Here is a 25,524-nt window from a genome sequence, read left to right on the forward strand (position 1 = left end):
TGGCTCGTGAATTACATACGAAGCCAAGCATGAGGAATAACTTTGTCAACAAGGTGTACAGGAGAGTCAGGTTTCGACCCTGTGGAACTGTGGGTTATGGGCCCACCATGTGGGTTAAAAGTAGGAAGGGCGGTGACATCGTGCAGGATCATGTAAGCAAGGCATGTCAGAGGATAGTCTGTCGATTATGTCGGCAACAACATCGGTACCAAGGGCGAGGGACGAAGAGAACCATTTTCCTGCTCGTTGAACGAGGCGGACCAATAGTCAAAGTTCTCATCCATCGGCGGTTACCGAAATGTCATCAACAGTAGAAATAGGGTCTCACTGACAGAGTTGTACATCGAGGTGTTTACATAAGCAGTGAATTATTACTGCTTATATCATATAGATCACAAGAAAGGTTAAACAAACTAATGGAAAGGAAGATGTGCTCATCAGACTAAACAGAACGATGGAAAGGAAAATGTGTTTAAACACATATTTTAGGGGTATATCCTTCCCAAGGACAAGAAGAGCATGATTTCCATGGCATGATAGAACGTAGAAAACCATTTAGGTAAGGGGAGAGGAATTTTATGACATTACCCAAACAACGGTGTTTGAAAAATTGATAAAGGAAATTTAGCATGGGGCTTCAAATGTTCTTATCGATGATCAGAGTACCACAGACATTGCTTCGAGATAGCATTGACACGGTCATCAAGTAAGGGGAAGAATTTGGATGCATGAGGGATCCATCAGGAACAAGTTATAGAATAAGTCTTACGATTTCCTCATGGAAGAATCGCTAGCCTTGCTAAGCAGGGAACCATAACAATAGGTCCTACGGCCAGGTGCGCTGGGCATGACATCATCTTACCGGGCCATATAAAAGACCAATGTTATAACTCTTGGAAATATATTCCAACCATCATATCTGACCGAGATTCAGATCTGATTGGTGTCAGGATACCTCAGGCTCAGGATGCTTGAGAAGAAAAGGTGCAACACCAACTGACGAGACGACATTGTAAGATTCTCGGGAAATGAACTAGGGAAGCGAGTTCTGAAACATGAGTTCATCATTAATCCAAGAAGAGGATGGGGAGGTGGCTGATGAACTTAGCGACAATTCATCAGGATTTCCAAAAAGATGTATTTCCACAATTATGTGAACAAAGAGATAACATTTGTCAGATCAAAAGATATAATGATGTATGCTCGAGTAAATCATACACCATTAAACATTGGTTGAAAGGTGCACCCGAAAAATGGGCCAAGTAGCACGATCAATGCTAGAATGGTGATTCAATAACCAAAAGACTTAGGATGAAACTATCATTCATTAACTTACAAGCAATAGGGTTGCTAGAAGTTTTGAATTTTACACACCATAGTCCATTTGTCGGTATTCCGGTTAAAAACAACACGGGGACCGAGGAATGAACGGAGATGGCAAGAAGTATCACTTATATCAAGAATTCTTAAGAGGTGGAACAATCCGCACAACATCATTAACATACAAGACAGTACTACTTCAAGGTAGAACATAATACAAGCTGGAAACAAAATTGCATCCATAATATGAACAAGTTTGTGATGAAAGGGAGTAAGGATGTTGTCGGTGGCAACTCAAATTACCAAGGAACGAGGATGGTACTTATCATCATGAATTCAATTCACACTTGGAAGAGGGCATATCATTGTTGATGATGATCACGACACATTTGTCGAGAGATTTCCTGAAGATGTAATCGATCGGCGATGACATCAAGTCAAATGAATGATGGAGCGAAAGGTTATTGAAACCACTAGTACAATACAAACTTGAAATCAAAGATTGTTGTTCAAGGCGAAATGATATGCCGAGGACGATCGCCGTAAGCTTAGCTCATCGTCGAAAGTTGTGCTCCGGGAATAAGGACCAGGTAGCACAGTTAAAAAAGTTGCACGATAAGGATATAGCTGATCAGGCTAGGAATGGCTTGAAGGATTATTAAATTCATAGGCAACAAAAATTACTTAGAGTTATTGAATCGGAGTGTGGAATCAATTCACTTATCGGTGTTCTTGAGTGAAATAACTCAGAACCCAGTGGAAATCTGAAATCGGTGAGAAGCAATACTAGATGAAGACTCATAGGAAGCAACACAATTCTTTGATATTCTCGAGGTACTGGAGGGTATTACTCGAAGGAAGATCGACATAGAGGTTGCGGAGATGTATTGATCTGGAGAAGACAAGTGTTTTCACTTGCCTGAGAAATGGAATCAAGGAGAAAATATGGTCGGAACCACGATTGCAAGGGATCAATTCACATATACCAGATGATATTATATCAATGAAATAGTTATTATTACAAGAAGCTTCTACGGTAGGATCTACATCGTGTCCATGGGCATGAACACAAAGTTCAAGGTCGACTCCCACTTCTTCAATGTATAACCTTCCATTCACTTCTCGTTTCGATAATTGCATTAGTGTTCAAAGTTTTACCTGGTGAAATACCAGATGAGTATGGCCCGTGAAATTTTTCGGGCTCACATAGATTAGGTAAGGCATTGGTTCAACCCATCGGGGCATCTTAGGAACATATACCACAAACTTTTGGGAGTAAGTAACACAGGCTCGAAAGTAGAGCATGGTAGTCAAAGCAGAGGATACAATTTACCAAAGGAATTATGTATCAGGAAAAGAACTCAAAAGATCCGAATGTGAATGATATCATCGGATAACAACCCAGCAATGGGTCCGGCGGTCCACAACGGAGCTGTCATGAGTATCGGTACTCAACCAGAGGAAGAAAGAATGCAAAGGCATTGGATTATAGAAACAACAGACTAACTCAAAGCTTGGATGGAAAGGATTGTGATTTACAAATCAAGGGATCAGAAGCAGTCGCCCTGATCAAGGATGGATAAGTTGAATAACTTAGGGGCACATTCGACGATAACTCAATTGGTCGAGAATCAGCTCATGTTTAAAATGACGTCTGAGCCTAAAGGATGAATTCTGGGTTGGATTGATGATTGCGAGCATTCGCAAACATATTGGATGGAAGACTCAAAATGACGGTGACAAAGGATGCTCGTGAATATTGCTAGACATATGGAAAGTATCCATAATGCAAGCAGACAAGTATTTGCAGAACAATAGTTGGCAATGGATTATTGGAAGACCGGATAGTATTTCAAAGTATCTTGTGGACCACATGATCAACTAGGAATGAACAAATCCTCGATGAGTGTGAGGAATTATCCATAGATGTATTAAAGCGGAAATGGAGTTGCCAGGCAGCATGCATAATGGACTCTCGGGATATTGAAATGTTTCAGGGAATCTTGTAATAACAAGAGCAATTGGGGATGGAGGTATGAACAACGATTGCAGGTAGTTATCCATAACGATTTATCGGTGGTAGGGATTGCAACGGTGAAGGACACAAGGGTCTCGGGAAAACATCGGAGAGTATCTTCGTAATTTTCTGGCGCAGCAGGCGATCGTCTGTAATAAGGGGCTCTCCGGATGGAAGTGATCACGAGATCCTAATGTTAGAGTTAGCAAAATTCATTTATCCCAAATAGAAGAGAGATCAGAGTCCCAGAGTATAGACGAGGAATAAAAGATACTAATACCACCCAATGTCGACGTAGGCCCGTAAGCCGCACATCCATGTTAGTAAAAACTTTTTCAATGACTAGACTCAAATTCGGCCAAGGAGTTGGAAGGGGGATTCCTACAGGCAGTCGGCTCTGATACCAACTTGTGACGCCCCTGATTCAATCGTACACTAATCATGCACGCAAACATGTACGATCAAGATCAGGGACTCACGGGAAGATATCACAACACAACTCTAAAAACATAATAAGTCATACAAGCATCATAATACAAGCCAGGGGCCTCGGGGGCTCGAATACAACTGCTCGATCATAGACGAGTCAGCGGAAGCAACAATATCTGAGAACAGACATAAGTTAAACAAGTTTGCCTTAAGAAGGCTAGCACAAACTGGGATACAGATCGAAAGAGGCGCAGGCCTCCTACCTGGGATCCTCCTAAACTACTCCTGGTCGTCATCAGCGGCCTACACCTAGTAGTAGGCACCTCGGGTGTAGTAGGAGTCGTCGTCGACGGTGGCGTCTGGCTCCTGGGCTCCAGCATCTGGTTGCGACAACCAGGAAGAAAGGAAAGGGGGGAAAGGGGGAGAAAAGCAACCGTGAGTACTCATCCAAAGTACTCGCAAGCAAGGATCTACACTACATATGCATGGGTATCTGTGTAAAGGGGCAATATCGGTGGACTGAACTGCGGAAAGCCAGAATAAGAGGGGGATAGCTAGTCCTGTCGAAGACTACGCTTCTGGCAGCCTCCATCTTGCAGCATGTAGAAGAGAGTAGATTGTAAGCTCACCAAGTATCATCGCATAGCATAATCCTACCCGGCGATCCTCCCCTCGTCGCCTTGTGTGAGAGCGATCACCGGGTTATATCTGGCACTTGGAAGGGTGTGTTTTACTAAGTATCCGGTTCTAGTTGTCATAAGGTCAAGGTACAACTCCGGGTCGTCCTGTTACCGAAGATCATGGCTATTCGAATAGATAAACTTCCCTACAGGGGTGCACCACATTACCCAACACGCTCGATCCCATTTGGCCGGACACACTTTCCTGGGTCATGCCCGGCCTCGGAAGATCAACACGTCACAGCCCTACCTAGGCACAACAGAGAGATCAACACGCCGGTCTAAATCCTATGGCACAGGGGTCTGGGCCCATCGCCCATTGCACACCTGCACATTGCGAGGGCGGCCGGAAGCAGACCTAGCCCCCTTAATACAAGCGCAGGCTTACGGTCCAATCCGGCGCGCGCCGCTCAGTCGCCGACGTCAAGAAGGCTTCGGCTGATACCACGACATCGAGTGCCCATAATTGTTCCCGCGTAGTTGGGTAGTGCGTATAGGCCAGTGGCCAGACTCAGATCAAATACCAAGATCTCGTTAAGCGTGTTAATTGAAGTATCCGCGAAAGCCGACCAGGGCCAGGCCCACCTCTCTCCTAGGTGGTCTCAACCTGCCCTGTCGCTCCGCCACAAAGTAACAGTCGGGGGCCGTCGGGAACCCAGGCCCACCTCTGCCGTGATGGAGCCACCTGCCCCTTCAGCCCCCATCTCTGAATAGTATCATAAGTAATGTAACAGTATAAAGTATATAGCATATGCCCGTGATCACCTCCCGAAGTGATCACGGCCCAGTAGTATAGCATCGCAGACGGACAAGAGTGTAGGGCCATTGATGGAATACTAGCATCCTATACTAAGCATGTAGGATTGCAGGTAAAGGTAAGAACAGTAGTAGCAAGGACAGGCTATACATCAGAATAGGATTAACGGAAAGCAGTAACATGCTACACTACTCTAATGCAAGCAGTAGAGAGAAGAATAGGCGATATCTGGTGATCAGGGGGGGCTTGCCTGGTTGCTCTGGCAAGAAGGACGGGTCGTCAACACCGTAGTCGTACTGGGTAGCAGCGGCGTCGGTCTCGGTGTCTAACGAGAGAAGAGGGGGAAGAAAAAATAAATATAATGCAAACATAAGCATGAAGGTGCATGACAAGACAATGCGCGGTGCTAGGTGTGCCCTAACGCGGTAGGAGGTGATACCGACGAAGTGGGAAACATCCGGGATAGTATCCCCGGTGTTTCGCGTTTTCGGACAGATGAACCGGAGGGGGATAGTTGTGTGTTTGCTATGCTAGGGATGTGTGGCGGACAAACGGGCTGCGTATTCGGATTCGTCTCGTTGTTCTGAGCAACTTTCATGTACAAAGTATTTTCATCCGAGCTACGGATTATTATCTATGATTTTCTAAAGTTTTAAACATTTTCTGGAATTTATTTAATTAATTTAAATCAACATTATCCAGAATAGTATGTGATGACGTCAGCATGACATATGTGTGATGTCACCAGTCAATAGTGTGGTTGAGTGGAGTCAAACCTGACATGTGGGTCCAGTGGGACCCACCTGTCATAGACTAACATGTTAATTAGGTTTTAATTAAGCAGGATTAATTAAGTTTAATTTAACTAGATTAATTAAGTTAATAAACTAATTAATTATTATTTATTTATTTTCTTTTCTTTTCTTTTATAAAAACGTTCCAGGGGCTAGGCCCCTTTTGTCATAGGTACAGGGGGCTTGCAGGCTTCGGGCACGGTTCTCGGGCGCCAGGACCCGTCTGGGCACCCGAGCACGGCTGCGGGCGTCGGGTCGCCAGACCTGGGCGCGAGCTGGCTGCCGGCGGCCACGGCAGGGCGGCCACGAGCGAGGCGGGAGGCGGTGCGGCAGACGGCAAAGGCAGTGGGCGGAGGGAGCCCGAGCGGTCGCCGGGCATAGGGCGGCGACGAGCCCGGCGCAGTAGCGCGCGATGCATGGCAGGGAGTGGACGGCACGGTGCGGAGCAGAGGAGCGAGTGGGTCGTGCATGAGGCAGAGACGGGGGCGGGCGCGTGCTCACGCGAGCGCGGGCATGCAGGGGAGGCGCACGATGGCAGGATGCGCCGCGCGGACTGCGGCCTCCGACGAGCAGCCTGGCGCGGCCAGGTGTCAGGGATGCGATGGGCGCGCGGGCGTGTAGCGCGGACGCCGAGGCCACGAGGGGGAAAGGTCAGGGGCTGAGCGGCTCGTGCTAGGCGACGGGGTTGCGGCTATGCAAGCGGGACGGCGGCCGGGCGCGCGAGCGTGCAATGTGCACATGGGGACGGGGAAGAAGGAGGAGAGGCCGGGGGCCTCACCGCGGGCCGTAGGGACAAGGCAGCGGGGGTCAAGGAGGAGGACGGGGATGACGACGAGGCAGCTCCGGCGAGGTCCAGGCGGCGGCGACGGTCAGCGTGGCGACGTGGTTCCGTCGACGGGATCCAGGGAGGCGCGGCGTCGGGCGTGCGGCGAGGGACGCCGCTACCCTGGGTCGCTGGTCGGGGAGGAGGTGAGACGGGGCGTCGTCGGTGTGGCGGCGTGGCGCCGGCGTGAGGCGGGGCAGCACCGGGCGGCGTCGGCGTCGAGCCCCCGATCTCGATCCAGATCGGGGGGAGGAATGGGCGATGTGGGGGGAGTGGGGTAGTGCGGTTAGGTTTAGGTCGGGGGGAGTGGGTATAGCCCCGGGGTTTTGGGCCGGCCTAGTTGGCAGTAGCCGCTGGGCCAAGGCCCAGCGGGGTTTTTTTCTTTTATTTAACCTTTTGTTTAGTTTTTATCTTATGTTCTATTTTTCTTTTACTATTTTATTTTAGTCTTTCTTTTACTTTAGTTTTATACTTTATAATCTAATTTCCTAAATTAGTGTTACAATATAATCCAATGCCACAAAAACTTTTAGCCCGAAATAAAATAGTTTTGCATTTTACTAAATACCAAAGGCATTCAAATAATTGTTTTAGCTACTGTTTTGTTCATTTGTGAGTATTCAAACATTTTATAAAAGTGTGATTTCTACACCATAATTTCATGTGCATTATTTCACTCACACTGAACATTTTAGTTTTAATATTTGACAACTTTCATTGTTTGTTAGAATTTGAATTTGAATTCGAACCGGTCTCGGACTAACGCGAGATTTGCAACAGTAAGAGGTAACGTGGCATCATTAGCAGAGGTTCATTGTAGCTTAATTATCCGGGCGTCACATCTGGGGTTTGTCTTCTTCCCAGGTGGTGTCATGATGACATTCACAGGAAGCTTCTCAAGGCTGCTTTTGGGGACCCAGATCTTCTTCAAAGGTGGTCCATTCCTGTAGTTAGTACCAATATACCTGGCAAACACTTCACCATTCTGATTCTTAAAAAGTTTATAATTTGCATCAAAGGATTCATCAATGATAATAGGGTTAGCACAAGTGAAGCTAGATAAGGTAGATGGATCCACTGAAGGTCCCTTTGCAGCAACCCATGTGGTTTTGGGGTACTGCTCAGGCTTCCAGTATGAACCATCAACATTCATTTTCCTCTCGAACCCAACACCCTCTTTCCTAGGGTTTCGGTTCAGAATCTGTTTCTTGAGGACATCACATAGTGTCTGATGCCCTTTCAGGCTTTTGTACATCCCTGTTTCGAGCAATGTCTTCAACCTAGCATTCTCATCAGCAATAGTAGTGGTATCCTCAGAAGAGGGGTTAGTTACCACATCAGCAGTTGAAGATATTGCAACAGTAGCAGCAGTAGAACATTCAGCAACAGATACAACATTATCACGCTCAAGACATTTTAAACATGGTGGCTCAAAGTCTCCCTGAGTGGAACTGATCTGTTGAGCGTGAAGTGAATCATTCTCCTTTTGAAGATCTTCATGAGACGCTCTCAGATTCTCAAGTTCTTGCTTCCTTTGAAGATAATCATAGGAAAGCTTCTAATGAGTAGCTGAGAGAGTTTCATGATGACTTTCAAGTTCTTCGTACTTAACGTGAAGATTTTTTATGTCTTCAATTAAGGACTAGGTTCGATTCATTTCCGCGTCCAACAGGTCATCGCTTTGGTCTAGCAACTTTTGAATATGTTCCATAGCAGTTTGTTGTTCAGTTGCAATTTTAGCAAGTGTTTTGTAGCAAGGTTTGGATTCACATTCAGAGTCATCTTCACTGGATGTTTGAAAGTAAGCATCGCGTGAGTTTACCTTGGCACCATGTGCCATGAAGCAGTAGGTCGGAGAAGATGGCTTGGGTTTGGGAGTCATTGTTTTGAGTGACTCTTTGAATTCAAGTAACCAGGGGTCCTGACGTGTTCTATGACCTTCATAAACATTAGAGATTCGGTCCCATATAAGCTTTGCATTGCAGAGATGCATGATGCGCCTGAACTCGTCTCTGGACAGGCAGGAGCATATAACAACCTTCGCCTTGATATCCAGTAGAGTGTATTTCTGAATATCGTCAGCATGCGCCATCTTGCATAAGTCGGTGAGACCAATCTCCGTGACAGTCCAAATCTCACAGTCCATCGCAAGGAGGCGCTTCCTCATCATAGCCTTCCATTTGGGATAATCATGACCATAAAAAATGGGGCACGCAGTGGAGACCTTGATTATCCCTGCAGTCGATATAGCTAAAACTCCAGGTGGTTAAATCGAATCACACAAAACAAGGGAGCACCTCGCTCTGATATCAATTGAAAGTGCTAGTTATCGACTAGAGGGGGGTGAATAGGTGATTTTTATGAAAGTCTTCAAAACACGAGGTCTTTGAAGACAAACAGATGAAATGAACCTATTGATATGCAGCGGAAGATAGACTACACTAGACAAGCCATGGTCAAGTAAGCAATGTAGTAAAAGTACGAATACTATTAGCAGCTAGGTAGTATGGATTAGGATGGAAGACAATATGAAGCCGAACAGGAAATAGTCTTCACTCAGTGAAGTCAAACAGATCAGGCAAGCAGGCAATGACTTCACGAAGACAAACAGTAAAGTAAAGGGAAGTGGGGGATAGAACCAGTTGCTTGGTGAAGAAAAGGATTGGGTAGACCAGTTCCAGTTGCTGTGACAACTATACCTCTGGTTAGGGAGGCTGAGATTTAACTCAGAAGACCGCGTCTTCACCTTATTCCCCTTGAGCTAAGGACACCCAGTCCTCGCCCAATCACTCTAGTAAGTCTTCAAGGTAGACTTCCAAACCTTCACAGACTTTGTTCAATGGCGATCCACAATGACTCTTGGATGCTCAGAACGCGACGCCTAACCGGCTGGAGGATTCACAGTCCTCAAGTGTAACAAGTCTTCAGGTCACGCGGACAGAAAGACTTCAGTGATGCCTAACACTCTTTGGCTCTGGGTGTTTTGGGCTTTGTACTCGCAAGGATCTCTCTCTCTCTCTCTCTAATGCTTCGGTGGTGGGTTGCTCTCAAACGACAAAAGCCGTGCACTAACTCTGAGCAGCCACCAATTTATGGTGTAGGGGATGGGCTATTTATAGCCAGGAGGCAACCTGACCTGATATGTACGAAATGACCCTAGGTCACTAAGGAACCGACACGTGTCCAACGGTCGGATTTCAAACACACGCGGCAGCTTGACTTGGGCTACAAGTAAAGCTGACTCATCCAGCTCTGGATAATATTTGCTCTCATTGTCTTCGCTCGAAGACATATGATTTTGGTTGAGCATCACATCAGTCACTCTGACTTTGTTCACTTGGACCCCACTTAACAGTACGGTGGTTCCTATGACTAAATAAAGAAGAAAAGAAAACTACGAAACAACTATGTCTTCGCACTCCGTAGTCTTCAAGCGAGTGTCTTCACATGTCATAATCTTCATCATGAATGTCTTCACGAACCACCATTGTCTTCAATGTCTTCATACATTTTTAGGGGTCATCTCTGGTAGGTAAACCGAATCAATAAGAGACTACTACCTGTGTTATCCTGCAATTTTCACAAACACATTAGTCCCCTCAACCAAGTTTGTCGTCAATACTCCAAAACCAACTAGGGGTGGCACTAGATGCACTTACAGCAGCCTAATAAATTTGATAGTTCCTGCATCTTGCTAACAGGTGTGTTGATGGAGATCAAAGTGGATTTAGCATAGTTGACTTCCAGTCCAGTATAGGCAGCATAGTGAAGCAAAAGGTTCTTAACATGTTGTAGCTGAGCTGATGAGGCAGGTAAGACTAGCAGAGTATCATCCGCATATTGAATCATAGGGAAGGTGGTGCAGGATTGGTGTTGAAGGGGAGCTTCAGTGAGCTGATGTGCTAATGCTTCATTTAACATGGATTGTAATAAATCTGCAGCCAGCACAGAAATAAGGGGGGACAGAGGATCTCCTTGTCTTACTCCTTGTTTGCGTAGAAATTGCTTGCTTGGCACCCCATTAAGGAGAACTGCAGAAAAACCAGTGTTGTATATTTGCTTGATCCAATTTATCCACTTGTTTTCAAAACCTCTGGCTGATAATATCTCAAATATGGTGTTGTGGTTGAGGAGGTCAAAGGCCTTTTTAAAGTCCAATTTCAGTAGAACAATCTCTTTCTTGGACTGATGGCATTGGTGGATATATTCATAAGCCCATGCTAGACAATCCTGAATGCATCTGTTGTTAAGAAACCCATACTGATTTTCATGGACCATCTTCAGCATTAACTTCTGTAATCTGTTTGAAATCTCCAGGGGTTACTGCAGCTTCTTTTTTAGGGATTAGAGTGATGAAGGAGTAATTAATACTCTAATGCAAATGTTTGTGGCTTAGCTTAGATTACTCCAGGGTAGTGCAGTGATATGGCAGATGTTTGTGGCTGTTGCAAATGTAGCAGTAGTGAATCATGGTATAATCCTTCGAGGTGTATATATCAGGTGCTACACACGTTACGTGCTACCATGCTATCATTTTCAAAAAAATCACTTTGAAATGTTTCAAAAAATTGTGAGTGTTCACAAGACATAAGTCTACAATCTACAAAAAAAATCAAGTCAAAATTGTGAGTGGTTGCGGCTCGGCTAGCCAGATGCATCCTCCGGTAGGTTAATCAGCAAAAGGTTAATCTTTAATCCTTAGTCTTATGTGTCCTACATCCTCCGGTGCTTTCGAAGCTGATCTCACAATCATGAAAAGACTCGAGGCTTAGCACCCCCATTTTACACACACCAGACAGTGATTTACGCTCCAATCACCCGTCTTCAGAGAGAAGCAACGCCTTTTATCTCAAGAAAGACGCGCGCAATCACAGAGACGCGTGATGCGTCTGTGCAGCCCGAAAGCAAAAGAGAGAAAAACATATAAGATGATCAAAGGTAAAGCCGGCGTACGATTCCTTATCCACCTCCATTGCCAAAGGTCGAATGATGGCTTCCAGAGCGAGTAAAGCTCGGTTTCATATCCCCAGCACGTCTCGTCAGCAGCCGCAGGGGTCAGATCTCAGCCGTCCGGTTTCCCCTGTCCCCACCATCCATCGGTCACCGGTTGTTGTAGCCTCCCGATCAGCGGGCAGCCAGCACCCAAAAACCTCGTAGTTTTTCCCGCGAATTCAAGAACTCGGGGACCTCCTTTGCGTCCATAAGATAAGAGTCGACCTGACAATCGCTTCTTATCTTTCACTCTGGAGCCACCTCAATCAATCAGAAAAATCAAGTTGCTCTTCTCTGCATAGTCAAAAATCTTCCCGGAGGCAGACAGAGAGACAGGTGCAGGAGTAGCACTGAAAGCCTCAACCGATTCAGCACTTCAGTTTGCTTCGGCGCTCTTCTTCTTCTTCTCCGGGACACCAGCCCAGCTGCACCCATCCGTAGTAGTTGGCCCGTCCCTGCAACCGCGACCAAACTGCCGCGGTGTAGTTCACGTCTGAATCCACCAATGCATACTACCAGCACACACCACTACTACCATTCCCCTACTATTACTACCGGGTGGCCGGCGTCGCCATGTATTCCTATCATGGTTTCTTGCTTTCCCGCCTTCCCTTGCCTTGCATCTCTCGGCAAGCGACCTGCTACTGTTAGGCTCCATTTCCAACATTAGTCTATACCCTGATCGGAAGCAAGTGCATGCTAGCTGACGCGAGTTCACCGAAGCGACGCCATGGATAAGCACAGGCGCGGGCTCCGGCTACGGCAATCGCTGGTGGTTCCATGGATTGTCGTGGTCATGGTGGGAGCTGCCGTGTCGACGGCTGAGTTGGCGGAGTCGGACCTGGAGGCGTTCCGCGACGAGCGGGGCGGGCTGGTGGCGCTGCGCGACGGCCTGCGGTCGGCCAAGGACCTGCACTCCAACTGGACGGGCCCGCCGTGCCACGGCGGGCGGAGCCGGTGGTACGGCGTCTCCTGCGACGGCGACGGGCGCGTGGTTGGCGTCAGGCTCGACGGGGTTCAGCTCACGGGCGCGCTCCCCGCTGGCGCGCTCCGCGGCGTCGCGCGGCTTGCCACGCTCAGCCTGCGTGACAACGCCATCCACGGCGCGCTCCCGGGGCTTGCCGGCCTGGACCGGCTCCGCGTCATCGACCTGTCGAGCAACCGCTTCTCGGGCCCAATCCCGCGCCGGTATGCCGTGGAGCTCCCCGCGCTCACGCGGCTCGAGCTCCAGGACAACCTGCTCAACGGCACCGTGCCGTCGTTCGCGCAGGGCGAGCTCACCGTCTTCAACGTGTCCTACAACTTCCTCCAGGGCGAGGTCCCGGATACGCGTGCGCTCCGCCGGTTCCCTGCGAGCGCTTTCGGCCACAACCTCAAGCTCTGCGGCGAGGCCGTGAACGCCGCGTGCGGGTCGGGTTCGCCATCCGCCGACGATGGAGACCGATCAGCCAGCAGCCGCGACGATCGGGTCGTCAGGCCGGCCGACCACGACGCCCGCGGGCGGGCCGCGCGCAAGTCAAGGCACTTCAAGCTGACTGCGTGGAGCGTCGTGGCGATCGCCCTTATCGCCGCGATGGTGCCGTTCGCCGCCGTGCTCATCTTCCTGCATCAGACCAAGAAGAGCCAGGAGGTTCGTCTCGGTGGCCGTGCCACGCCGACAGGAGCGCCGGACATCAAGGATAAAGCCGAGCAAGGCAAGTTGAGTGGCAGCGGCAGCGGCAGCAGCAGCGGTAGCCGGAACGCGCAGGCGCAGCTACAGTGCTTCCGTGCGGACAAGGCGGCCGGCTTCGACCTCGACGACCTGTTCCGTTCGACGGCGGAGATGCTCGGCAAGGGACGGCTGGGGATCACCTACCGCGTGACGCTCGAGGCCGGCACCGCCGTCGTCGTCGTGAAGCGGCTGCGCAACATGGGGCACGTGCCGCGCAAGGACTTCGCGCACACCATGCAGCTGCTGGGCAAGCTCCGGCACGAGAACGTGGTGGAGGTCGTCGCGTGCTACCACTCCAAAGAGGAGAAGCTCGCCGTCTACGAACACGTGCCCGGGCGCAGCCTCTTCGAGCTCCTGCACGGTACGTCCCCCTCGTGGTCACAACATGCATCTCCATTTTCCATTAGTCCCATGGCGATTTGGTGAGATCGACTGATGTTGCTCTGTTCTGTCTGTTGCGCGCGTGCAGAGAACAGAGGCGAGGGCAGAATGCCGCTGCCGTGGCCGGCGAGGCTGTCGATAGCGAAGGGCATGGCGCGCGGGCTGGCGTACCTGCACCAGTCGGTGCCGTTTTTCCACCGGCCGCCGCACGGCAACCTCAAGTCGTCCAACGTGATCATCCTGTCGACGCCCAACGGCAAGCACCAGCATCCGCACGTGGTGCCGAAGCTCACGGACTACGGCTTCCACCCGCTGCTCCCGCACCACGCGCACAGGCTGGCCGCGGCCAAGTGCCCGGAGTACGCCCGCGGCAAGCGACCGTCGTCCCGAGCCGACGTGTTCTGCTTCGGCCTCGTGCTGCTGGAGGTGGTGACGGGGAAGTTGCCGGTGGACGAGGCCGACGGCGACATGGCGGAGTGGGCGCGTCTGGCGCTGAGCCACGAGTGGTCCACGGACATACTCGACGTGGAGATCGTCGGCGAGCTGGAACGGCACGGGGACATGCTGAGGCTCACGGAGGTCGCGCTGATGTGCGCTGCTGTCGAGCCCGACAGGCGGCCCAAGATGCCCGACGTCGTCAGGATGATCGACGAGATCGGCGGCGGCGCGGACGAGAAAGGGAGGTGGGAGCTCGTCGTAGGATGATCTTGAGCTGTATGTAGGAGACCATTTGTGCTTCGGCGAAACACGATCTCTTAGTTACCGCCCGTCTTTTTGTATCTAAGTAATGTACACTTTGTGTTTCTCTTTATTCTCGGAAGGTATTGTTAGGATGGAGGTGATGCCTTATGAAATATAATGCCGCATACTTTACCGCTTGTGTTATTTCTGAGGCATTTTCCTGGGTGTGATGATGCAAGGGCCAAGTTACGCCCAGTCAAATTTATCTTCATATCCATGGCTAGATAGTTACTTCCATCAACTTGTAGATATCGGCCATTTTTCCTGCATGTATGATCATGCATTTTATTAAGTTTACTTGATAGTAAAATTATATTGGTAAACAACAAATATGTTCTAGAAGAACACTTATAATTTTTAAGCTATATATGTGAAGATCATCAAATTTTGATATATTTGGAAGAGCACTTAAGGAGGTATATATATGCCTCGTAGTAATGGACAAACTGTATATATAGTAGATGCCATTTCCCTTGTGATTGCACAAATATGATTCAAGATAGTCACATATTTTATCTGGCCTTTTATCACATATTAATAAGAGAATTTTGCAGGAAAGATTATATTTCAGATGCAAAATAAAATTGTTGTACCAAATAACATGTTATAATATGCTAAAGACATACATATATATATATATATATATATATATATATATATATATATATATATATATATATTTACAACATGTCATTTTACAAATTTGAAATTCTAATAGACATAAGGTCTAGAATATATATTTACAACACCACACATGGTTAAGCTGACTAAAGGACAAAGTGAGGGTCCTAAACATTAATTTATAGCACACTTAGTAATGCTAAAAGGGGTAGATTTTCAGCTAGGAAATACAATCTGCAAGTACGCCTAGATAGTATATTAGCATAACACTAGTTATGTTAGAATTGTGTCGAATATTATCGTACAAGGTAGGTTATAGTTGGACTTGGTTTTGGACTGTGTGTAGACAGGGTAGGAGTTGTGTCCTAATAGGACACTTGTATCCTAGGCCTCTCATATATAGCGAGGGTAGACACACGATGTAACACAGGCTCGCAAGGGGGAGCCGGCAGTGTGTGCCGGCGCCCGGGCGGCCGGGGTGCGGTATTGTAGCGGTGTCATGGGGAGGAGCGCCCGTAGTTATGCCCCGGGGATGTAGCCATATCGGTGAACCTCGTTAACAAATCTCGGTGTCGTGCTTGTGTGATTGCTTGGTTCTCGGTAGATCAATGATGGCCTCGGATTTATTCTAACAAGTGGTATCATGAGCAAGGTTCGTGGAGGCGGCAGATTTTTGATCTAGAGGAGCTGCGACGGAGGCCGGAACTTGATCGATGTGTGGCTGAGAGATCGAAAGTCGCGGCCACGGCGGATAGCGACTGGTTTGATCGGATTGGCGACGTGATCACGTGATCTGCACGGATTGGCAGTAAACGAAGGGCAATCAAAGAAGCACGTAGCGGCGTCAGCGTGGAAGTCGGCAGGTTCGATCGGAGTGAAGACTCGGGCGGCGTGTACACGTGAGCGACGGATTGATCGTGGCGATGACGGAAGGTGCAGCAGCCGAGTTCTCGATGGGATTGGATCGGCGCACACGCGGACGTCATCAGCTGTGCCGCAGCAGGAATCCCGTGGCGGCGTGTGGCATCGGCAAGGTTGCCAGGTGGGGCTGGCTTGTGCAAGGCACCCTAAGGCCCAGGAGGGGCCTGCAGGCGTGTGGCTAAGGCGGCCCAAGTTGGGTGGCTGGTGCAGCAGGATGCAAGGCGAGCCACGGAGGCCACGGCGCGCGCGACTGGGCCGAAGTGAGGCCGGCGTGCGTGGCATGCGCAGGAAGCTGGCAAAGGTGAGATTTGTTTGTGGAAAAAAAAGGAGCCCGATGTGAGTCGTTGCATGTGATTGGAGTTCTGGAAGGCAAAGCTCAATTTCTTGGGAGGAGCGTATAGCAGCAGTTGGAATTAAAGAAATAAAAGGTTGCGGAAGACTCACGTCAGTTTTGCATGGAAGTTGTTTCTTTTGTCAAAGTTGCTGCTAATTGCACCCGGGGATTGTACATGGGAGTTAGCCGGAGAATTGTTATCGAAGGCAATGCCAAGATATGAAGGGCAGCGTACGCATGAGGCTCGAATAGCCTGGAATGTGTCGCAGATGGATCATGCATACATATGGTGTCAAGCAATGCACGATGATGTGCGGGGGGACACGACGCAGGGTGGAGCATGGTTGCAGTCAGATTATTTCGACTGGGTCGGACTGGATTGTCTGATGGACTGACATGGATGTTGGTCAAAGCAGAAGACGGCGATGATTTCAGCGACGACGACATAGGAGCGTGATGCTGATGGTGGCCGACTTCTGGGGCGTGGAAACACGTGGTGCAGGCTTGAGGGCTTGTGCGGCTTCGACAGACTATTGCGCAGGGTTGATTCAAGACGGTGCACATGAGAGCTTGGAGTCGACAGGGCGCGGGAGGGTGGCACGTACAACCACCATGGAGTCATGTTGAAGGTGGAGCTGGAGTCTGACGGATGGCTACACTCTGTGCTGATGGAGGGGCTACGGCGTAAGTTAACGGAGAGTCGAACCTATTTCAATGGGTAAAGCGAGAGACACGTGGATCGGACTGGGCGCCAGTGGTCTGATGGAGGCGTGATACTCGGCATCGGTCGGTGATGATCGATGGTTCTCTGCAGTGGGGGTTGAGGCAGTGTGGGCTAGCTACCCGGGAGACTTGACCAGGACAGCAGAGGCTCGACGCGGTGATAGCGGCGAGGCGTGCGGTAAGCACGGGACACAGCGACAGGCCAGGGCACCGGTGGTCACATATGTTGTTAGACAAAGTGTGCAGTGGGTGCTGAAGCAGTGTTGACGAGTACCGGATTCAAGTTGGTGAGTAGGTCTATCGGTGCCAGTTGATGGACAGGAGTTGACCATGGAGAATCTGAGAAAGTGGCGGAAAGTCTGAAATTGTCAAAAGCTGGAAGAGTACAGGCCGTATATTCTGTGGTGTTCAGTGCACATGGCAAAGTGCGGGTGACAAGTACAGAAGGAGGTGGAGTGCTATAGTTGTGGGACATGTCAGAGACAATCCGGCAAAAAGGGTGAGACAACTGCGAATTTGACTCGGGGTGACTACAAGCGACGGTGAAATTCCTTCAAGTTTCAGACAGACGGTCAAAAAAGAGCGGTGATGTTGAGTTCAGGTAACTCTTGTATGTGACATCCAATATGTGAGTTGTTCATTTTCACGCAGACAGTGGTCGGTGTGTGATGGCATTGAACGGATTCTCCGGAAGTTGAAAGCACAAGGTAGAGTAATGAGGAACTTAATTTTGCTCGAGTGTTGACTGTGAAGAAGACGAGAAGAGACTACAGTTGCAGATGGAGTCACATGGAGTCTGGGAGTAGCAGCGGTGCTCATGGCGTATCTCAAGTCCAATGTACATGGAGGTTCGACGCATGGATGAATCCAAGGTGGTGGAGAATATTCGCCAAGGTGGAGTTTGTTAGAATTGTGTCAAATATTATTGTACACGGTAGGTTACAGTTGGACTTGGTTTTGGACTGTGTGTAGACAGGGTAGGAGTTGTGTCCTAATAGGACACTTGTATCCTAGGCCTCTCATATATAGCGAGGGTAGACACACGATGTAACCTATGCCAACATAATAGTACAGGCTCGCAAGGAGGAGCCGGCAGTGTGTGCCGGCGCCCGGGCGGCTGGGGTGCGGTATTGTAGCGGTGTCATGGGGAAGAGCGCCCGTAGTCATGCCCCGGGGATGTAGCCGTATCGGTGAACCTCGTTAACAAATCTCGGTGTCGTGCTTGTGTGATTGCTTGATTCTCGATAGATCAATGATGGCCGCGGATTTATTCTAACAAATTAGATAAGGAATCAGCCGTGGCCTGTTTAGTATTTTGTGGCCCATAGCTTGTGTCCGCACCGCTTGTATTGTTGGACCAGCTGGTCAAAGGGATCAGTTACAACAATTTATTTATCCGTCAATCATAAATATCTCAAGCTCCTATCAGAGGAATTAGTTATAGCATGTTCGCTGCTTACATTGAAATAAGGATATTTTCGGCTTTAGGGGGAGATTCGTACCACAATGAATGTCGATAAATAAGAAATGTCATGGACTTTCAGTCATCATATTCACGTACTTCAAAATCTGAACATGAAGTTCAATCATATATTTGCAACACATTGCAAATCTGCCACATACATTTATTTATGACAAAGACATCATGAAATCACATTATGCATGCAAGCAATGTGACGTACAAAGTGGAAGTACCTCATACAACCACTATTATCCCCAAATGAGAGCAAGAGGGGGGAGAAACATGGTCACATGAGAAATGAGTTCTCATATGCATCTGCGGAAATAAAGGAAATTATATCCTCACCTAGTAAATGTAGTTCAACCTCAAGTTGAATAACACATAATGGATGCTCATCATCCAAACCCAACATAAACGTGCACACAATTTAAAGTGTTGGGACATCGAAACACCTTGACTCCATTGTTATGGAAATCACAAGGAGTTAAAAGACGTAATATTATTTCCACACATTCCATTGATTCAACAGAATCATATAACATAAAACTACATTTGTCGACAAATATTTATTCTTTAATTGCTAAAACCTTTAGGGCCCTGAACCAAAGTACATGGCAGAGTGCCTCATGCACTCATATATTGGTTCAACTAGAAGGAGGCAATTAAATAAGAATAGCACTCGTTCAACAAAAGAGAGGTATTTACCACAGTAGTACATTCTCCTCATAAGTATCTTTCATGCTGAAAGACAAATGATTTTTCATTCATAATGAAAACAATGAGGTGGTGAAAAAGCGAGGTTTGTAGGACAAGGGTTCACGCAGAGACCCAACATTAATTATGATGTAAAAATACCCTCTTGGTATAAGTGGAATTAAGTTTCGATATTAATATTATTGGCAATTACAAATAAACTATCCATGCAGTTGATAGACGCGGTGTTTACATACTCATATGTATCACTCAATTCATATATCTAAATAAATGTCCCTAAAAGACATAAAATCCAAATCCAAAAACTAATCGCAACATATATTGTGTAAAACATTAAAAGTCACTTCATGACTTAAACAAGTCGAAAATTGTGTGGTACAATCGACTATGAGAATTCCCTATTCAAAAGGAGACTCGGATAAAGATTGCTTGCATTTAGTTATTAAGAAAATCCCTCCTTGGATTTTACATGACCTATGCATATACCGATGATTTTATCATCAAAGTTTATACAACACATGAGAAGTGCTCGCAATTATATCACAGACCTACATGCGGAGTAGTTAAGATTCAACAGAATCACCTACTATTATCTAACAAGATAATACTACTTGTATTACTCAAAAGAATACAGGTTTTATATATATATATATATATATATATATATATATATATATATATATATATATATATATATATATATATATATATATATATATATATATATATATATATAACAATATTTGCAAATTGAAATTTTGCCAAGTTCAGGGGGGAGAAACTCCTAGAACTAAACCTTATTTATTATTATCCTCTGATGATAAATAAATTGTACTATTTCCTGATGAGTTTTCCAACGGATTCCTCATACAGGTTTTGAATGAGATGATTAATTATACTAACTATATATATATATATATAAAATTCCTATTCGTTCTCCTTATGTTTTCACAGGATTTTTGGAAAACATAGATGGTACAAGATCAAATATTCTCAGATTTTCAAGATCAAGACAATCAAGAAGATGCAAGGCTTTTCAGTACTCGAGATATATGGAGATTCTCAAGATAATGAAGCTTACAAACAGCGTTGTCCAAGGGGGAGTGTTAGGAATTAATTAGCTTTATGTTTAGACTAATTAGGCATATCTTTAGAATATTCTATGCAGCAGTTTAGATACTGCGTTGTCCAAACGCTGTTCCCAGCGAATTGTCACTGTGTCGTTCGGAATAGATGCAACTACTGTAACCGGCATGTATTCACGACCGTCCATGACATATAAGTACCTGCAGTCACTATCAATGAAATCAATCTATTCACTTCTATCTTTGTTGTTTCTCTTCAGGTATCATGGCCATCGATTGGGAAGTACTACTCCGGAGCTTTCTAATCGCTTTTGCTAAATGTCAGGTGTTGTAGACATAGACCTAGGGTAGGGTAATAGGCCTGACCTATATGCCCTACCTAGAGTCTTGTCCTAAATACTAAGAAGCTCAAGAGCCAGAAGCAGAGGACCAGCAAAGGTGTCGAGCGAAGTCCACTCGACCTATCAGTCACTCGACGGCCCCTCTTAACCAGGTCACTCGACCACCAAACCACTCGACATACCAGAAGACCTAAAGCCGCTCTGCACGGTAACGGTCCAGCATTCAATCACATACTTAATGACCATTTGTAGCACTTTAATATAGGCGTTACCTGTAACGCCCCCTCTTAATGTATATTGAACCCAGTGTAACGGAGGGGAGCGGGGATCCTGGCGCACTCTATATAAGCCACCCCCTCCTCTGGGACAAGGGTTCGCACCTCTGTAATTCATACACACATAATCCAGTCGACCGCCTCCGGGCTCCGAGACGTAGGGCTATTACTTCCTCCGAGAAGGGCCTGAACTCATAAACCTCGTGTGTCTACAACTACTCCATAGCTAGGATCTTGCCTCTCCATTCCTACCCCCATGCATTACTGTCAGACTTAGAACCATGACAGTTGGCGCCCACCGTGGGGCAGGTGTCTTGGCGACTTAGTGGAGAAGTTGCAATTTTTTCCGATTCCCATCATCATGGTTTCAGGCGGAGTTTTGGTTGAGGGCCGCGAGATCCGTCTCGGCGCGCTCAAGTTCATCGCCGACGATTCCGCTTGGCTTCAGGAGGCTCCGCTCGACGTCGACACGCTCCCTGTCCGCGGAGCAACGCACTTTCGCGCGTGCGTTCGCGGCGTCCTCCTGCGGCAACCGTCGACCCAGTATCAGTCGGCCCCCGTGTCGTCCTCCCTCCCTGTTTCCCGCCGGCGCAAGCGCTCCGGACGGTCGAGGCTGCAACGGTGGGTGAGGCACGCGGTGGCTCGCCGATCGGCCACCCCCCAAGTCGCGGCGATCGAGCCCGACGAATCTCTCTACGGCCTGTTCGACCTGTCGACTGGCTCCATAGAGACCGCATCCGAGTGCGACAGCAGTGATCCTGCGGCGGAGGTTCTGATGGTCGATGGACCATGCAGTCCTCCCGGTTTTCCCCGCGCAGACGGAGGCGCCGGCGAGGCGATCCGTCGCATGCCCATGAGGAGTATCTCCCCGAGCCCCTCACTTCGCTGCAGAGAGAAGAACTTCGCCGCCGGAACATGGATGCCCTGCATACTCCTATCGTTGGAGAAACCCCCGAGGCCCGGGCCTTAGAAGACGCGCGCTTGGCCAACTTGGCTGAGCGCACTCGACTGGAGAACCTCCAGCGAGTACTCGACGAGCGTGCGCGACAATGGGTTCCAGAATCCAGTCGACGTCAGCTCTTTCCGCCCCCGCAGGTATATCGAACCCCGATTCAGAATTTAGCAGCTGCAGCCCGTATAGCAGAATCGATTCAGCCTTCCCAGTCCGAGGCTGGCAGAGGTTTGTTGCAGATCAGAGCATTACTCCGGGCAGCGGGAGACCAAAACTCGGCTGTTTCACAGTCGCGGAACAGAATCCACAGCAGATCTGTTGCTGCGGATACAGTCCAGTCGGCTCACAGCCCAAGATCGCCCCCGGGGCGTGAGGGACGTGGAGACCGGCATGATTAGTACAGGAACCGTGAGCAGTATGATCACCGACTCGATCGCGATGATCGACGTCGAGTGCCCACCCCTCCCCCGAGGAGCGGATCGTATGTGCCTCGACAGCAGGATGACAGACGCCATCACAAGATTGGGCGAAGGATTCCAGTCGACCCCAGGGAACCAGGCTTTGATGCGAGATCCATCCTCGTTCAAGGTTTGGTCGACAGGAACAGAGCTCACCGAGAAGGTCATGACAGAGATGCACCTACCAGCAGTAGAGTACACGTTTCAGGGCCAGAGTGCTTTAGCAGAGCCATCAGGGCCGCAGTGATTCCTCCCAACTTCAGGTTGGCGACTGGAGTCAGTAAGTTCGCCGGTGAGTCCAAGCCTGATACTTGGCTTGAAGACTACCGATTGGCTGTTCAGATTGGTGGCGGCAATGATGAAGTGGCCATGAAGCACCTGCCTCTCATGTTGGAGGGTTCGGTCAGAGCGTGGTTGAATCAGTTAGCACCCAGCAGCATTTACACTTGGGAAGATCTTGCCCGAGTGTTTGTCACAACCTTCGAAGGAACATGCAAGCGACCGGCAGGGCTGACGGAACTGCGGTCTTGTGTGCAAAAGTCGAATGAAACTTTGAGGGATTACATCCAGAGATGGATCACGTTGCATCACACAGTGGAGAATGTATCTGATCACCAAGCAGTCTGTGCCTTCAAGGAAGGCGTCAAGTACAGAGAACTGAATCTGAAATTCGGTCGAACCGGAGACATGTCTCTGAGTCGGATGATGGAGATTGCTACCAAGTACGCTAATGGTGAAGATGAGGATCGACTCCGGAGTGGCAAGCTCAAGTCAGTCGCCCAAGAAACCGGAGGAGGAAATTCCAATCGGAAGCAGAAGCGAAAAGCCGAGCCAGCTGCTCCTGGAGAAGCCTTGGGCGTGACTCAAGGAAAGTTTAAGGGGAAGCCCAAAGGGCCTTGGAACCCTAAGAAAGTAAAAGACCAAGACGGAAATGATGTGTTGGATCTGCCATGCCACATTCACACAAAGAAAGATGAAGAGGGTAAACTCATTTACCCGAAACATACCACTCGACAGTGTCGGCTCTTGATCCAGCAGTTCCAAGGGAAGCAGCCCAAAGATAAGGAAAAGGAGTCAGACAAAGTTGAGGACAAGGAAGATAGTGATGATGGATACCCCCGGGTTAATTCCACCCTGATGATTTTTGCTGATGTTGAAAGCAAAAGTCGACTGAAAGTTATCAACCGAGAAGTGAATATGGTTGCTCCGGCGACACCCAGTTATTTGAAGTGGTCTCAGACTGCCATCACATTCGACCAGTCCGATCACCCAACGCACATAGCCACCCCTGGGAGGCAAGCTTTGGTGGTCGACCCAGTTGTCGAAGGTACTCGACTGACCAAAGTCTTGATGGATGGTGGCAGTGGCTTGAATATACTGTATGCAGAGACGTTGAAAGGGATGGGCATTCCGATGTCCAGACTCAGTACCAGCAACATGAGCTTCCACGGAGTCATTCCTGGGAAGAAGGCTGAGTCACTCGGCCAAATTGCTCTTGATGTGGTTTTCGGTGATTCCAAGAATTACTGCAAAGAAAAGTTGACGTTTGAAGTTGTGGATTTCCAGAGTGCTTATCACGCTATTTTGGGCAGGCCAGCTTATGCACGTTTCATGGCTCGACCATGTTATGTGTACCTCAAATTGAAAATGCCTGGTCCCAAAGGTGTGATCACCGTCACTGGCAATCGGAAGAAGGCGGAAGAGTGCTTTCAGAAAGGCTCAAATCACCGACGCTCAGATGGCAGTGGTCGAGTTACAGGAATACCAGAAAACTGCAGACCCGAGTGATTTGTTGCGAGCCAAGAAGCCCGCTACGGAATCAGCGTTTCAGTCGTCTGGTGAGACAAAGCCGATTCATATTCACCCGACCGATCCCAATGCTGCTCCGACCCATATCTCGACAACACTCGACTCCAAATAGGAAGAAGCGCTCATCCAGTTCCTCCGTGAGAACTGGGACATCTTCGCATGGAAGCCTTCTGACATGCCAGGTGTTCCCAGGGGCTGGCTGAGCACCTCCTACGAGTCGACCCAAAAGTGAAACCTGTCAAAGAACATCTTCGACGGTCCGCCGTCCAGAAGAGAAAGGCCATTGGTGAGGAAGTGGCTCGGCTCTTAGCAGCGGAGTTCATCCGAGAGATTTACCACTCCGAGTGGCTCGCCAATGTTGTCATAGTCCCCAAGAAGGACAAGTCACTCTGCATGTGCATTGACTTCAAACATATCAATCGGGCCTGCCCGAAAGATCGTTTTCCTCTCCCCCGCATCGACCAGATAGTCGACTCGACTGCGGGATGTGAGCGACTGTCTTTTTTAGATGCCTATTCCGGTTACCATCAGATCCGTCTGTATGGACCCGACGAGATCAAAACAACTTTTATCACTCCATTCGGGTGCTTCTGTTATGTTACCATGCCATTCGGCCTCAAGAATGCCGGAGCCACGTTCATGAGGATGATTCAGAAGTGTTTGCTCACTCAAATCAGTCGGAATGTGGAAGCATACATGGATGATATTGTGGTCAAGTCACGGAAGGGGTCCGACCTGCTGACTGACCTTGCTGAAACCTTTGCCAACCTCAGGAGGTATGATATCAAGCTTAATCCATCCAAGTGCACATTCGGAGTTCCTGGCGGGAAGTTACTCGGTTTTCTTGTTTTCGAACGAGGAATCGATGCCAACCCAGAAAAAGTTGGTACTATACTCCGAATGAAGCGCCCTGTGTGCGTGCACGATGTCCAGAAGCTTACTGGTTGCTTGGCCGCTTTAAGTCGATTCATTTCTCGTCTCGGTGAAAAGGCGTTGCCTCTTTACCGACTGATGAAGAAGTCAGACAAGTTCGAGTGGACTCCTGAAGCTGATGCAGCGTTTGCAGAGCTAAAAGCCCTGCTCTCCACCCAGCCGGTGCTTGCTGCCCCAATCAGCAAAGAGCCTTTACTGCTTTACATTGCAGCCACAGGACAAGTTGTCAGTACAGTACTTACGGTCGAGCG

General features: G+C 48.4%; 1 protein-coding gene across 1 annotated transcript; it reads left to right on the forward strand.

The window, feature by feature from the left end:
• The first annotated feature begins 11,700 nt into the window (after window positions 1-11,700).
• On the forward strand, window positions 11,701-14,777 carry LOC109783238 (probable inactive receptor kinase At5g16590). The gene is made up of 2 exons (XM_020341838.4): window positions 11,701-13,884; window positions 13,993-14,777. Exons 1-2 carry the CDS (start codon window positions 12,543-12,545, stop codon window positions 14,607-14,609), a joined length of 1,959 nt encoding a protein of 652 aa, XP_020197427.1. The 5' UTR covers window positions 11,701-12,542; the 3' UTR covers window positions 14,610-14,777.
• The last annotated feature ends 10,747 nt before the right edge of the window (window positions 14,778-25,524 follow it).

The sequence above is a fragment of the Aegilops tauschii genome, chromosome 1 (assembly GCF_002575655.3).
Source record: "Aegilops tauschii subsp. strangulata cultivar AL8/78 chromosome 1, Aet v6.0, whole genome shotgun sequence".
Taxonomy (NCBI): Eukaryota; Viridiplantae; Streptophyta; class Magnoliopsida; order Poales; family Poaceae; genus Aegilops; species Aegilops tauschii.